This window comes from Talpa occidentalis, unplaced genomic scaffold (genome assembly GCF_014898055.3).
Source record: "Talpa occidentalis isolate TD23 unplaced genomic scaffold, MPIMG_talOcc4v2.1 talOcc4.9, whole genome shotgun sequence".
NCBI lineage: Eukaryota > Metazoa > Chordata > Mammalia > Eulipotyphla > Talpidae > Talpa > Talpa occidentalis.
The window spans coordinates 24,003,104-24,018,645 of NW_023605305.1; the positions used below are offsets into that span (position 1 = coordinate 24,003,104).

The following is a 15,542-nucleotide window of genomic DNA, read 5'->3' on the forward strand; positions in this document are numbered from 1 at the left end:
TCTTAAACCAATTTATTGTAATAATACTGTATCTAAACTTTTACATTATCGCTACAAAGTTAGTTTTACTATCTTGTGCTTTTTTACTGTCTGAAACTGTTTTCATATTTTAGAAGTGTTTTATACATGCATATAAGAAAATTCAGTAAGATTGCAAGTGATTTTTGTATTCTTTATACTTATTAAGCCTCTTAATATTTCAGTGTATATTCCTTTAAATTTTTTTAACATGTGTACCTGTATTTTTTTTATTAAAAAGCAGTTCATAAAAACAAACCCTAGAAATATGACTGCAGAATCAAGGCTGCTAGAGAGGAAGGGTTGAGTGAGGAACAAGGTGGAGAGGGGCCCAGAGGTCTGTGCGAAGGTCTGTTGGTGCTTTGGTGGTGACAAATATCTGAAGAGATGTGAACTCATTCCCCTAAAACTTATACAGTATTGTAAACCAGTGTTACATTAATTAATGAATGGTTCATAATAATACTAATTTTTTGTTTACAGGAAAAGACAGAGTCTCTAATACAGCAGTACGAAGCTGTTAGTCTGCTCAATTCAGAGCGCTATGCACGCCTGGAGCGAGCGCAGGTCTTGGTGAACCAGTTTTGGGAAACTTATGAGGAGCTCAGCCCTTGGATTGAGGAGACTCGGGCTCTGATAGCACAGCTCCCTCCGCCTGCTATTGACCACGAACAGCTCAGGCTGCAGCAAGAGGAGATGAGGGTAAGCTCCATGTTGAGTTTCTTTTTTTTTTTTTTTTTTTAAGATTTTTTTAATGTTTTTCTATCATTCAGTTTAGCAATCAGCTTTTCAATGTATTTCTTTCTCACTAGCCTTTGCTTTTTTTTTTTTTAAGATTTATTAATTTATACAAGAACTGGGGTACAGTCAGAGGCATGGGAGGGTGAGAGAATTCAGCAGAGACAGAGTGGGGAGCAGAACAGGCAGATGGACCAAAGACACTGATGAGGGGAGCAGCGGGCAAAGCAGGAGAGGTCTGCCACGCCATGTGGGTTTCTCCCTGGCCGGTCAGGAATCGAACCGGCGCTGCAGAGGCTGCAGACAGTTTCACAGCACAGCGCTCAACCCACTGCACCACTGGGGAGGCCCGAGTTTCTTTTTATTGCAGAACTGAAAATGGGATCTACAGTTCATTCGAAAAACAACATATTTATTAGAACCTGCCAGATGTATGTTTATGTTATGAAGTTGATTCTTAATCATTTAGAATTTCTTTGCACATTAAAAATTCATTTTGGATTATTTCCTCTGTCTAATAGGAATCAAAGAATAAAATTATGGAGATGTCAGGAACCTGGGTGTTATAGAAATGAACAAAAACTAAGTAACAATCAAGGGAATTTAAATTGGGAATTGGGGGAGCATGAAGGAGGATGTGTCTGGGAAGGCTTCCTGGGTGATGGAATAGTTGGACTGGCTTTTGAAAATTAAAAGAACTAGGTTGTGTCAGAGCCCAAGACTTAGGTGTTTTTCTTTTCCCCCATAAATGGAGAGATGCTGGGACTTGCTGGTTTTAACAGTTGAGTTTGTTCCTCTCAAAGTTGGTGTAAGTTCTGATGGAAATATTTAAGCAAATGCTGGTGTAAAAATGATCATTTATTTTAATTCTTTCTTCTTTGCAAAGCAACTAAGGGAATCCATTGCTGAACACAAACCGCATATTGATAAGCTGTTAAAGATAGGCCCACAACTAAAGGAGTTAAATCCTGAAGAGGGGGAAATGGTGGAAGAAAAATATCAGAAGGCAGAAAATATGTATGCCCAAATAAAGGAGGAGGTGCGCCAGCGGGCCCTGGCTCTGGACGAAGCTGTTTCCCAGTCTGCTCAGGTATGTGTGTCTTAAACTCCTATAACATTCGCTGTCCTCTAGTCTAAGCAAGAGGCCTGTGTATCCCTGTGCCTCTGTGCTCAGGAGTGTCTAGACTAGAATGCGGATGGCGCATGGTCCATAGGCTCGAAACCTTGGCCTATCTGCATGTTATTCCAAGGAACATTGGTATAATACACTGGAAGAGGGTGAAATGTGTCTTGGAGGATGTATATTGTCTGTTGGTGGTTTCCTTGAAAACTTTATATAGTGTTGATTCTTTAGGAGGGGTGATTTTGGGTAAAGTCCTCTTCCAGATTCAAAAGCAAACAAATGCCTCAAGAAAAGTCAGGTCCCTATTGGGCCTGTTCCTTCAGAGATTTAGAAGACAGCACATTAGTCTTCTTACTCAAGAAGCCACCAGATAACTAACTCCCAGTTCAGAGACAGATGCTTGAGTAGGGAGAAGCGACAAAGAGACATAAACCAGCAGTCGAGTTGCAAGCATGTAACTACATACTTTTCAACTAATATATTGTTAGTGGTACATTTGTCATGTCTGGGTATTTTATTCCTATGTTTAGTCAATATTCTTGGTTAACATTTGTACTTACTCAAGTTTTCCTCCCCTCCCTCCCCCACCGCCCCATCTCTCACTCACATTGTGGGATGTGTTACTTTGTGTTGTTGCTGCCTGCTCCTGTCTTCCCCACATCGTCACATTTCATTGTTGTGTTGACCGCGCCCACCATTACAGATTACAGAGGTAAGGTCCCCACCCCCATTGGGATTAGGGTGTATTTATGAAGCTGAGAATGGAGAGAATCACCTATGAGAAAACTTCCCTTTAGTGAACTAAATTATATTAGTGCAGTTGATTATGCCAGTTTTGTTTGGAGTAGAACCTGGAAGTGAGGGAGCAATGGGAAGTGATTTTGATAAGGAGACCCCACCACATTATTCCTATGGGATACATAAAATTGACAATCTTATGCTAATTAATGATCCAGAGTTGGTTTTAGTTGCTTTTTTAAGGGGGCAAATCTACCTTTTTTGATTCCTCTTCTCCCTCTCCAAGTTATAAATGAAAACTTTATAATTATGGTCATGTTACTCAAAGGACCAGAAAGGTGGAGAGGTAATTGTTCTTTTAGAATTAGTAAGGTTAGATTTGGCTTCCTTAATTACCTTTTATCATGCCGATACTTCCTTTTCTCACTTTTACATGCGGCAGGTTTTGTAATTGCATGATACTTTGAAAACTCCAAGTCATGTAGCATCTTGAGTTCCCATCCATTTACACAGTTGGTGGAGGGCATCTACCTTGTCGGTCTAATCTGTTGCATGCAACTGTCATCCAAGATGTGGACCCACTGACTCACCAGTTTCATAGTCTTGTCCCTTTCTGTCACATTAGTTGGAATAGAGGAAGTATTGTGGCAGCACTCATGATTTGAATTAATTTTTGGAATATTAATAAATACAGTTTTGATTCTTCAAATAGACATATACCTTCTTTTTCTGATGGGCCAGCTCTGGTGTACTATGCCCAACATAGTTTCTTAGCCAGGCTCAGCACTTGACAGGCATCAGGCTAGGCTTAGAACAGACTGACCTAAAGAGTGGTGGTAGATCTGTAACTTGGTCTCAGTCCCTAGCAGTTCCCCCAGAGTGTGATGAAGTGTCGCTGTGATGACTAATGGGCCAACTTCTGTTTAGTTCCATGATAAAATCGAGCCCATGTTGGAGACTCTGGAGAATCTTTCCTCTCGCCTGCGTATGCCACCACTGATCCCCGCTGAAGTGGACAAGATCAGAGAGTGTATCAGTGACAATAAGAGTGCCACTGTGGAGTTGGAAAAGCTGCAGCCTTCCTTTGAGGCCCTGAAGCGCCGGGGAGAAGAGCTCATTGGGCGATCTCAGGGAGCTGACAAGGATCTGGCTGCAAAAGGTGCTTGATGAATCTAGTTTCGTTTTTGTTTTTTTTTAATCAGCCCAATAAATTCTAGTCTGTGGTTACCTCCAACATACCATTCTGTAGTCCCCAAGTAATGAGTATTCCAGAAAGTCATTTAGAAGTCATTTAGAATTCAGAACACATTTCCCCATTGAAACAAGGTTACAATTGGTAGTTAGATTCCCAGGCCAGAAACAAATGCTCCTTTAACCCCTAATATGAGTAAACTGAAGTATCAGTAGTGGATAGAACATAATTACCTTTTATAACACTTTCCGTGGGAAACATAGCAAGTTTGACACAGAATACTGGAAATAGAGTTCTTATCTCAGCTTCTGTATAAATTCAGGGGCTTTATCTCTTAGCAGTACTTTATATCAGATGATAACTCATTTCCTGATTACCTCTGCAGTCTCTTTAATGTGGGAGACTAACAATCAAAAAACACTAATGTGAAAATAACAGTAAATGGAGGCTAAAGTAGAAATTTTCCTCCTGTTACTAATTTTTGGAGCTTTGTAGGGATAATTCCATTGAAAATGTTAGAATTAAAAGGAATTTCTGATGAGGGTGATTTCAAGTACTTAGAGGAGTTCTACTCACATCTTTTCTTTGTCCCCCCAGAAATCCAGGACAAATTGGATCAGATGGTTTTCTTCTGGGAAGATATCAAAGCTCGGGCTGAAGAGCGAGAAATTAAGTTCCTAGATGTTCTTGAGCTGGCGGAAAAGTTCTGGTATGACATGGCAGCGCTCCTGACCACCATCAAAGACACCCAGGACATCGTCCATGACCTGGAAAGCCCGGGCATCGATCCATCCATAATCAAGCAGCAGGTTGAGGCTGCCGAGGTAAGAAAACAAAGCCCCTTCTCTTGTGTGTTTGTCCTCTAGAGAGCACTTTAGCCAAATGGGTTATGTTAACTGCTTGCCCGGGCTGAGTGCCTCAAGTTTCCTCTTTAAGTTTAATAGACTTTTTTTCCCCACTTGAAAAAAATAGGCTTTTTCTACTGCTCACTGTAGTACATATAGCTTTAACACTTATCGATTCATATCCACCAGTTGTGATATAGAACAATTTCATCATGCAAAAGTGCTTCTCACAGGCCTCCCCTGGTGGCACAGTGGTCGAGCGCTGGGTTGCAAAGCTGCCTGCAGCCTCTGCAGTGCCGATTCAATCCCTGGCCACCGGCGAGGGTCCCACATGGCTCGCAGACCTCTCCTGCCGCCCGCTGCTCCGCCCAGCAGTGTATTTCATCCGTCTGTCTGTTCTGTTCCCCGCTCTGGTGAATTCTCTCATCCTCCCGCACTTCTGACTATACCCAGTGCTTGTATAAATAAATAAATAAATCTTTAAAAAAAATTGCTTCTTGGGCCTCCCCGGTGGCGCAGCGGTTGAGCGCTGGGTTGCGAAGCTGCCTGCAGCCTCTGCAGCGCCGGTTCAATCCCCGGCTGCTCCCCGGCCGCCAGAGGAGGGTCCCACATGGCGCGCAGACCTCTCCTGCCGCCCGCTGCTCCCCTCAGCAGTGTACTTCGGTCCTTCTGCCTGCTCTGCTCCCCACTCTGGCTCTGGTGAATTCTCTCACCCTCCCGCGCTTCTGACTGTACCCAGTGCTTGTATAAATAAATAAATAAATCTTAAAAAAAAAAAATTGCTTCTCACATCAGTTTTAAACTTAACAGTTCAGATTAGTAGAATGAGCTTAGAAAATCCAGTTTTGATATTATTTCATTGTCCTCACTATGGTATACATTATTTTATTTCTCTAATAAATTTCTCTAATGTAGAAAAATAAAAGAAGAGAAATTCTGGACTCATCTTCTAGAGTTATCAATTGTTATATTGACATAACCTTTTTCTGGTCTTTTGGGGTAGCCAAGTTATTGCTAAATGTATTTCTCACCTAATTTTACGTGTTTAGCAGAAAACCAAGCCTTCTTTTTTTCCCAAGCTTTCTTGATACTTTCTTTTTATGTTTTATTTCAGTAAAACACCCATCAATAAAACACTCCTCACCCATCATTGTCAATTCATGAACTACTTTTTAGGATCTGTCACAGAAGTGACTTTATTCAAGATTATGTAGCCTGGCATTCCTATTAGTCTCTCAGCTATTAAACTTGTGGCATGTACTATATTATTTTATCCTGTTACAGATTCTCTGTAGTCTGCTTTAATAATCTTCTTGAAGGCAGGAAGGAATGAGCCTCTGGTAAATTATTGAAGTGATTGCACCTTTCCCAAACTTTGTGTGTGTAAATAAAAATATGGATGGATGGATAATTATGTAGAGAAATTTATTTGATGTGTATGAAAAATAACCAGAGTCTGAAGCTTCACTGTTTAGATAAGTGAAATATTAAGAACATTGAAACATTGTGAAGTTGACAGTTCTGTTCAGCATCTGCTATTGATAGGGGCATGAATTACATTTGCAAAGTTTGGGAAGTACTGTTCTGCTTTCTGTTTTGGCTTATGTTCTGTTCATTTCCACGTAGACTATTAAAGAAGAGACAGATGGTCTGCATGAGGAATTGGAGTTTATTCGAATCCTTGGAGCAGATTTGATTTTTGCCTGTGGAGAAACCGAGAAGCCCGAAGTAAAGAAGAGCATTGATGAGGTGTGGAGAGGTGGATGGCAGTCAGACAGGTTGTTGGGGACCAGCAGAAATGTGTGGTTAACTGATTGACTGTTTTTACCCTAGATGAATAATGCCTGGGAGAACTTAAATAAAACATGGAAAGAGAGGCTAGACAAGCTTGAGGATGCCATGCAAGCGGCTGTGCAGTATCAGGACACCCTTCAGGTGAGCGGGCCTGAGGTAGCACCATCCCTAGCCCCCGGAAATAGAGGTTCTGTGTTCTCTTGGTCATTTTCTGCATACCCAGCATAAAGCGGATCGCCTTTATAGGACTGCAGCATTTTCAACCCAAACACAGTGCCGTTTCCAGATTTCTAGCCCAGGCTTCCCACTCCTAGTGAGGAAAGTACTGACAAATCCAAATTCCTTCTCTTCCAACCGTGTTTTTCATCTCTGCCTGCTCATTATAGTTATCCTCGCAGTGGCTCTGTGGCGAGGTTGACCTTATTGTGAAAGTCGTTGCTTGCTGCAGGTTCCAAACCCAGGTCTCCTTGAAGCACAACTTAGCACAATAACTTCAGGACATCATGAACTAACTGGCCTCTTTCCCCCCCCCCCCCCACATTTAGTTTTTCCAGGTTGTAGTTTATTTTGGACATTATCCCAATAATATTGGCTCTGTTCTTAAACCCCCATAGTACTGGGATAAGATCATTACTGCTTACCTCTGCCCCCCTCCCCCTCACCTAAAGAACACCAAGAGCCCAAGGTGCTCTGATTGATGTCTGCTTCTGTTAGCAGATGCTGCTCATTCTCTCCTGACTCCTTGTGTTTCTGTTTCTTTGTATTTTTATTTCAGGCTATGTTTGACTGGCTAGATAACACTGTGATTAAACTCTGCACCATGCCCCCTGTTGGCACCGACCTCAACACTGTTAAAGATCAGTTAAATGAAATGAAGGTTTGTATCTGGGAATGGTTTTTGACATATGGCGTCTTTTTAAGTGTTTTAAAGACTTGTTATTAACACTAAGGATGTCTTTGAACAGGAGTTCAAAGTAGAAGTTTACCAACAGCAAATTGAGATGGAGAAGCTCAATCACCAGGGTGAACTAATGTTAAAGAAAGCTACTGATGAAACAGACCGAGACATTATACGAGAGCCATTGACGGAGCTCAAACACCTCTGGGAGAACCTGGGTGAGAAAATCGCCCACAGACAGGTAAGGCAAATGGTAGAAGATATAAATGGACTGCTATCTCCTGTTTCCTAACTTCCTAATAAACATTCCCTTTATATCTTTTTTCTGAGTAGCATAAGCTCGAAGGTGCTCTCTTGGCCCTTGGCCAGTTCCAGCACGCCTTAGAGGAGCTAATGAGTTGGCTGACTCACACTGAAGAGTTGTTAGATGCTCAGAGACCAATAAGTGGAGACCCAAAAGTCATTGAAGTTGAGCTTGCGAAGCACCATGTAAGTATTTTCATTTTTCATCTCAAAGTTGGTTCATTTGAGACCAAATAGTGCCAACCAGAAGCCTTTAGATGTGTGTATTCCATAGAGAACTGGGCTCAATGATATCTTTAGAGATAAATTATGTTGTTCAACATTTTTCAGGTTCTTAAAAATGATGTTTTGGCCCATCAAGCCACAGTGGAAACAGTGAACAAAGCTGGCAATGAGCTTCTTGAATCCAGTGCTGGAGATGACGCCAGCAGCTTAAGGAGCCGCTTGGAAACGATGAACCGGTGCTGGGAGTCAGTGTTACAAAAAACAGAGGAGAGGGAGCACCAGCTGCGGTCGACACTGCAGCAGGTACATGCACCCTCCAGGTCAGAGAGGGAGAGCTGTGTGCATAGCACCCCTCAGAAGAACACCTTTCGGTGAAAGCAAGTTTAAAGGAAAGCAGTGCAGGCTAGAGCCTCTGTCTTGAAAGAAAGGTTAATTTTATCCTGGAATGAACAGCTTTTGATTGGATGATTCCTTTTGGATTTGTCTGTAACCCAGTCCCCTAGTTACTCTTCAAAGTTAGAAGATCTTCACCATAACAAACTGCATTCACAGATTTAGTTATTTCTTAGATTAAGTCAGATTCCCTATATCCATATTCACTGTATCAGATGTCTGTAATACGTTATAGCGAAGTCTGAAGGATTCTGCTAATCTGTAACAATGACTGTCTTGGTCCAGTGTTCATCCAACGACAGAACAGCTCTGCTTGAGAGCAGTCCATGAATCCTCCCTCAAGATAGCTTGCTCATATGATCATTTAAAAGATTACTTTTGCAGGTACTGATACTGCTGATGTGTCTTTTCTCAAAAGGCTCAGGGCTTCCACAGTGAAATTGAAGATTTCCTCTTGGAACTGACTAGAATGGAGACCCAACTTTCTGCATCTAAGCCCACAGGAGGACTTCCTGAAACTGCTAGAGAACAGCTTGATACACATATGGTAACACACATATTTGAAATTGGGCGTTAACATCTCATACTCAATAGCTCCTTTCTGAATTTGCAGAGGTGTGTGCAGCTGAGAGTATTCAAAGTAGTGCATTTTCACTGATACTGTATACTTGGGAACCATTGCTTATGTGCAACCTTTTACTACCTTAGCAGAGACAGGGAAGCTTCAGGTAGAAATATATGGTGAGCTGGTAAATTGTGAGTTGATCAGTCCTGTTGGCCCAAGAACATTAACTCAAGGTGAGAGCATCAGAAAGACAAATACATAACATAGATGAGGCTGTATTTAAGAAAAATGGGGGATTTAGTAATTCCCATAAGTAATGAGAGTATTTTAAGAAAGTGTGCTGAAAACAAAAGATGACATAATTTCTAGGCAAGTCAGGAAGAGGGGAAATAAATCATTCGAGTTTATTTTTGTGATCTCTGATTCTTACCCAAAAAACTATTTTAAGAAAGAATGGTGGGTCTCGTTCCTTTATAGCTCAGCATTTGAACTAAATCTAAAAATAAGGGTTTTAATTAAGATCAGACCTTGCTGGATTATTCCCAAACTGTGCCAGGAATTGTGTGTGTGCATTTCTCTCAGAGAATTGGCATTATTGATATCTTTCCTGCTTTTTCTTGTAGGAACTCTATTCCCAGCTCAAAGCCAAGGAAGAAACTTATAATCAACTGTTGGACAAGGGCAGACTCATGCTTCTCAGCCGTGGTGATTCTGGGTCTGGCTCAAAAACAGAGCAGAGTGTAGCGCTACTGGAACAGAAGTGGCACGTGGTCAGCAGCAAGATGGAAGAAAGAAAGGTACCATCACAAAGTGCAGTGTGTTTGATTACTGTGTTTGAGGCATTTGCCTTGTGATTATATGCACTTAAATCTGGTTTCTATGGAGATTTTTTTGTAGCAGAACTAGCAGGATGGACATCCTCAGATTTGGCTTCATGCTAATCAAACTATGTTTTCTGTTTTATTTGTGTGGTCTGTATCAAGGTGTATTGACAGTATAGTTTGTGCCGATAAGTTGTTTTTACAATTATTCCTTTTCTGCATTAATCAATTAGGACATTACCACCTGTTACTGCTCATTGATCATCTCTTTGTCTCATACTAGTCACTGATTGTGTTCCTCTTTAAGCACAAGTTTTTGTTGGAGTTAGTGACTTGGGAGTGGGAGGGTGAGGACAGAGCATGCAGGTAGTATGACTAATAACTTCCCATAAGGATTTGGTTTCTAGTATGCAAGGAAATTTACTAAAAATCAAGAGAGGGGTTAGTTGCATGGCCTCTTTACACTCATTCTCAAAAGTCAAGCACTTTTGAAAGCAGAAAAAGTAATAAGGTCCTCAAACTTTATCATCACTCTGCACAGAGTTTCTGTGCTGGGCAGGTCAAATGTAAGATACATGTTCAGGTCTGCTGGTCACATCCACTCAACAGAAGCCTGCAGCATGCCTGTGCCAGGCTCTAGGCTCAGTTTGTAGTGGAAACAATAAAGGCATGACCCTATCAACATGAAATTTTATGAGCAGAAGACATAAATATTCACACATATAAAAGAATGCTTTGAAAAAAGCATTAATTTCCTGGAATTCTTCTGGTGTTGTCTGGTGATTTTGCTATATGAAGCTTGGCCAGAGGACGTGAGTGTATGGTTCTCTTTTAATTCCTAGACAAGCTGTCATCTGTCATTCCTGCACAGTGTAGGCCTAACCACGGAATCAGGGCACATTCTGGCTCATCATCAAGAAGTTTCTAGAGAGTTTTCCTAACAGTAGAACAGGGTTACCTTAATAGATAGTGTTACTCATCACCAGGGGGACTAAACTGGTTGAGCAAAGACTGGGTATCAAGAATGGTTAATTCTCATTTTGTGAGAACAATACAATTCAGGATCACCACGGTCATTTATTTATTGAATGTGTGTGTGGTGCTATATTAAAGAACTGTGGAAAGATTTCCTGCTATCTAGTAACTGACAGTATGTTAATATTTAAACATTTCTGTGATCAATTTGAAGTAAATTTCATTTTTCCAGTTGATTTGTTTAGATTGGGTCTATACATTTTTGTAAGATTCATTCATTTTTTTCAGGTGACAAAGTGGTGTGAAAATACATCGAGGAAAATAGAAATCAGATAATAACCTGATTAATATTTGTATTAACATTTTTAATATATATCTTGGCTTCTCTGAATATTTTGGAAATATTCATTTTTAACAGTGTAGTATTCTGCACTGTGTGACTGGTTGGTAGGCCAGGGGCAGAAACAATCACTCAGATGTTGAGGGTGGAGGACTCTGAGAACGGAGCTTGTCAACTCTGAAATTGGGATGCACTTGTGGAGAGTAGCATGTGCCCTGAATAAACCACTGTTTTTTCCATTCTCATTTAAATCAGAGTGTTTAAAAATTTGCATCTGATGTTGTTAGATTTTTGCTTAGAATATCATGATTTATTAGCTTCAGAATCACACATTTTCAGGTGCTGTATTTTCTGAAAACGTATTTAAAAAGAGAGCACTGCAGTGAGCATTATCTCTACAGTAAAGTGTTTTATTTCATTATTTTAATGCCATTAAAAAAAAAAAAGATCAGAGGAAACTGAGATTTTGCCCAGAGCAGGTTGCAGATCCTGCAGCTGTTGCCACTAAAGGGTCTGTTCATTTGCGTCTCCTAAATAGTTTCATTCCTGTCCTTCAGCGTCCCAGGAAGTGGGGAATGGCAGAGAAAGCAATGAGCTGCAAATTGTGCTCTTTTCTGTTCCATACACCGTTTCAGTTTCAGACACTAACATTAAAACGTCCCCTTCTTCACAAACGAGGCATGTTTGCAGATTGATTAATAGGAGGCTTCCTTTCTAGAGGTCATTTCATGTGGTGTACAATTCATGTCTTTGTTCTTGAAGCTACAATTCCTGAATTCGGTACTTTTTCTTTGTGTGTTTTAATTAAAATTCAGTCAAAGCTGGAAGAGGCCCTCAACCTGGCAACAGAATTCCAGAATTCCCTACAAGAATTTATCAACTGGCTCACCCTAGCAGAGCAGAGTTTAAACATCGCTTCTCCTCCCAGCCTGATTCTGAACACCGTCCTTTCCCAGATAGAGGAGCATAAGGTGACTATGATGTTGCTTTCCTTTTCAAATAACTAGTTATATAATTGTGCATCTAGGTCATCTTTCTCTATTATCTTAAGTATAATAAGAGCAATATTCTTCCTCCAGGTTTTTGCTAATGAAGTAAATGCTCATCGAGACCAGATCATTGAGCTGGATCAAACTGGGAATCAGCTAAAATTTCTTAGCCAAAAACAGGATGTTGTTCTGATCAAGAACTTGCTGGTTAGCGTCCAGTCCCGATGGGAGAAAGTTGTCCAGCGATCTATTGAAAGAGGACGATCACTAGATGATGCCAGGAAGCGGGCAAAACAAGTAAGTTATAAAAGAGAGAGACTAATTTACTGACCAGCCTTGGCTACATGTGTTAACTCTCTGGGTTGGTCCTCAAAAAAGTGTCATAGAGTGTGCATATTCATTCCTGCTCCAACTTCCTTCTTATGTGATTGTAGTTCCATGAAGCTTGGAAAAAACTGATTGACTGGCTAGAAGATGCAGAGAGTCACCTGGACTCGGAACTGGAAATCTCCAATGACCCAGACAAAATTAAACTTCAGCTCTCTAAGCACAAGGTAAAGCAGCTTGTTGCCCTTGGGTCTCAAGCGTGGCATTCACTGCAGATAGTGGCTTGCTGAAAATGAAAGTCACAACTAGTCAAAAGAAAACTAAAACTGGGGCCTCCCCGGTGGCGCAGCAGTTGAGCGCTGGGTTGCGAAGCTACCTGCAGCCTCTGCAGTGCCGGTTCAATCCCCAGCTACTCCCCGGCCACTGGAGGAGGGTCCTGCATGGCACGCAGACCTCTCCTGCCGCCCGCTGCTCCCCTCAGCAGTGTACTTCGGTCCTTCTGCCTGCTCTGCTCCCAGCTCTGGTGAATTCTCTCACCCTCCCGCGCTTCTGACTGTACCCAGTGCTTGTATGTATGTATGTATGTATGTATGTATGTATGTATGTATGTATGTATAAATAAATAAATAAATCTTTAAGAAAAGAAAACTAAAACTAATCAGCTAATGGGAAGAAGTCGAGGGGCTGAAGCTAGCATTCCAGCTCACGTCTTGGCACTGTGTAACCATGATAAGTGCTCATTTAACAACAGTTCAAGTGAAGTGATTGTTGAGTAACCAGCTAAAACTGTAGATTTTAGAAACTATCATGCACTGCTCTTGTGGCATAAACAAAACCTTATAAATTTCTTAAGGATAAACTATCATTAATATTAGTTCAAGATGTACTGACATTCATGTTATACCCACCTGCCAACCGGAAAACTCAAAAACTGCTTTTGTTCTAAATCAAGATGTCATATGACTTTTAGTGCTTTTTTCTTTTTCTTCTGTTTTTTGTTATTATTTTGCTTTTATTCTTTCTTTCTTTTTTTTTAATTGAAGTTATGTTGGTGTACATTCTTGCTGTATTTTGAAATCATAGGGTTCCCTCCTCTTTCTGGCGCTGTTATTATAACACTCCCCCAACCAAACCATCCATAGTCCACAACCAGAGTCCATTATGCTCCCTCCCAGTTTGTAATCACCCATTCCCTTTTCCCTCCTCTGAATGGCTCAGTTCCAGTGTCTACTTTCAAGGACTAGTTTTTGAGTTTGGCTTTATTTGACCCTTTGTCTGGTTTCTCTGCACTTACATTTAAGACACCATCTTGTATTTATCTCTCTCCTTTGGACTTATTTCACTTAGCATAATTCCTTTCAGTGCCATCTGTGTTGCCGCAAATATCCTAAGTTTATCTTTTTTGATCACTGAGTAATAATCACTCATCTGTTTTGGGGCACTTAGGTTTTTTCCATAGCCTGGCTATTGTAAATAGTGCTGCAAAGAACACGGGAGTGCAGATTTTCCTTTGAATTTGTGTATTTGCATTCATTGGGTAGATGCCTAAAGTGGAATTCTGGGTCATATAGTAGATCCATTTTTAATCTTTTGAGAAACCTGCATACTGCTTTCCATAGAGGCTGGAGCACTTTACAGCCCCACCAACAATGTAAAAAGGTTCCTTTTTCTCCACATCCTTTCCGGCACTTACTGTTCCTGGTCTTTTCACACAGGTGAAAAGTATCTTATTGTGGTTTTGATTTGCATTTTTCTAATGGTAGGTGATGATGAACATTTTTTCATGTGCCTGTCCACCATCTGTCTTCTTTTTTAACCTCTCTGCCCCTTGATGTTTTTCTTTTCTTTTTGGAAACAGGAGTTTCAGAAAACTCTTGGTGGCAAGCAGCCTGTGTATGATACCACAATTAGAACTGGCAGAGCACTGAAGGAAAAAACTTTGCTTCCTGATGACACTCACAAACTGGACAATTTATTGGGGGAAGTCAGAGACAAATGGGATACTGTTTGTGGCAAGTCCGTGGAGAGGTGAGCATGAAGCCCCCTTAGAGGGTCTGTATGATCCCCAAAATAACCAAGACTTTTACTGGATCCCCAAAGTGTAATGAAGCTAATGCATCAGTAAAAGGTTTTGTAGCCTCTCAGTATCTCCAGTTAATCCAATAAGAGTTATGAAATAATTTGAATAAAATGAATTAAAGTTCACTTGAAACTTACTGTATGAGAAAGACTGAGGCCCCAAAAGTAAAACCAATAGTAATAGAAGATCAGGAACTGTAAATGTTAGAAATCACTAGTGTAATACAGCTGTTTCATAGAGCATTCTCACCGAGTCCAACATGGTGCAGAGCCTCTACCAGTGCACCTCATTTAATCATCCCAATACCTGACCTTTACTGAGAAACTACTACTGAGTGTGCCTAACAGTGCCTACTAGACATTTAGTTTTAACAACCACTGAGGTGGGTGCTGTTATTCCATTGTAGAAATGGAACAATCACAATGATGTCTCTAAATTCCCTCAATTACTAAGTAGCAGAGCTGGAATTTGAAACTGGGCAGTTTGGCTCTAAAAGTTATGCTTTCACCTACTGGTACCCACTATGCTATGCTAAGTACTATAATATCTCCATTTTATGTGCACTCTTAATTTTTTTTAGATGAGGCAGCTGAGGTTCAAAGAGGTGAAGAGACAGCCCATGGTCACACCACTGTTACCAGGTCTCTCATCTTCTAGAGTAGTGTGAAATAATTAACACAGACCTTGGGTTGTTGGGGTGTGTTCATACGAATAGCCATTGGACTCAAGGAATCCAAAAGGACATCTATACCTGCCCCCCCCCCCGCCTCACTACAGTAAATCCATTCCAGAAAATGGTTTGATGAAAAATGTCTCTAAGAAGTATCTAGGCATTTCTCTTAGATACTCTGTACTATATTTCTAACTATTCTATCATGGATGTTCTTTCCTCTGTGGAGTTCAAGCAGTATTCCCTCTTAGCAGTCAGAACACTCCTAGCAGTGTTCTTCTTTTTATAGAAGAACACCTCAAAATGAAGGGGTTTGTGCTTTTTTCAGGCAGCACAAGTTGGAGGAGGCCCTGCTGTTCTCAGGCCAGTTCATGGACGCTTTGCAGGCATTGGTGGACTGGTTGTACAAGGTGGAGCCTCAGCTGGCAGAGGACCAGCCTGTGCATGGGGACCTGGACCTGGTCATGAATCTCATGGATGCCCATAAGGTAAGGGAAGGGCTGAGGCC

At 41.0% G+C, this 15,542-nt stretch overlaps 1 protein-coding gene across 1 annotated transcript in view; it reads left to right on the top strand.

Annotated features, from left to right (window-relative positions):
• The window catches only part of MACF1 (microtubule actin crosslinking factor 1), a 210,647-nt gene that overhangs the window by 169,730 nt on the left and 25,375 nt on the right, over positions 1–15,542 (top strand). Inside the window, exons 69-85 of the mRNA XM_054691644.1 lie at positions 502–720; positions 1,643–1,846; positions 3,545–3,776; positions 4,407–4,633; positions 6,281–6,403; positions 6,488–6,589; positions 7,224–7,325; positions 7,414–7,587; positions 7,680–7,835; positions 7,980–8,177; positions 8,686–8,814; positions 9,456–9,629; positions 11,784–11,939; positions 12,048–12,254; positions 12,392–12,511; positions 14,143–14,312; positions 15,363–15,522. Coding sequence (XP_054547619.1) covers positions 502–720; positions 1,643–1,846; positions 3,545–3,776; positions 4,407–4,633; positions 6,281–6,403; positions 6,488–6,589; positions 7,224–7,325; positions 7,414–7,587; positions 7,680–7,835; positions 7,980–8,177; positions 8,686–8,814; positions 9,456–9,629; positions 11,784–11,939; positions 12,048–12,254; positions 12,392–12,511; positions 14,143–14,312; positions 15,363–15,522 — 2,853 coding nt within the window. The remainder of the gene's footprint in view (positions 1–501; positions 721–1,642; positions 1,847–3,544; positions 3,777–4,406; positions 4,634–6,280; positions 6,404–6,487; positions 6,590–7,223; positions 7,326–7,413; positions 7,588–7,679; positions 7,836–7,979; positions 8,178–8,685; positions 8,815–9,455; positions 9,630–11,783; positions 11,940–12,047; positions 12,255–12,391; positions 12,512–14,142; positions 14,313–15,362; positions 15,523–15,542) is intronic.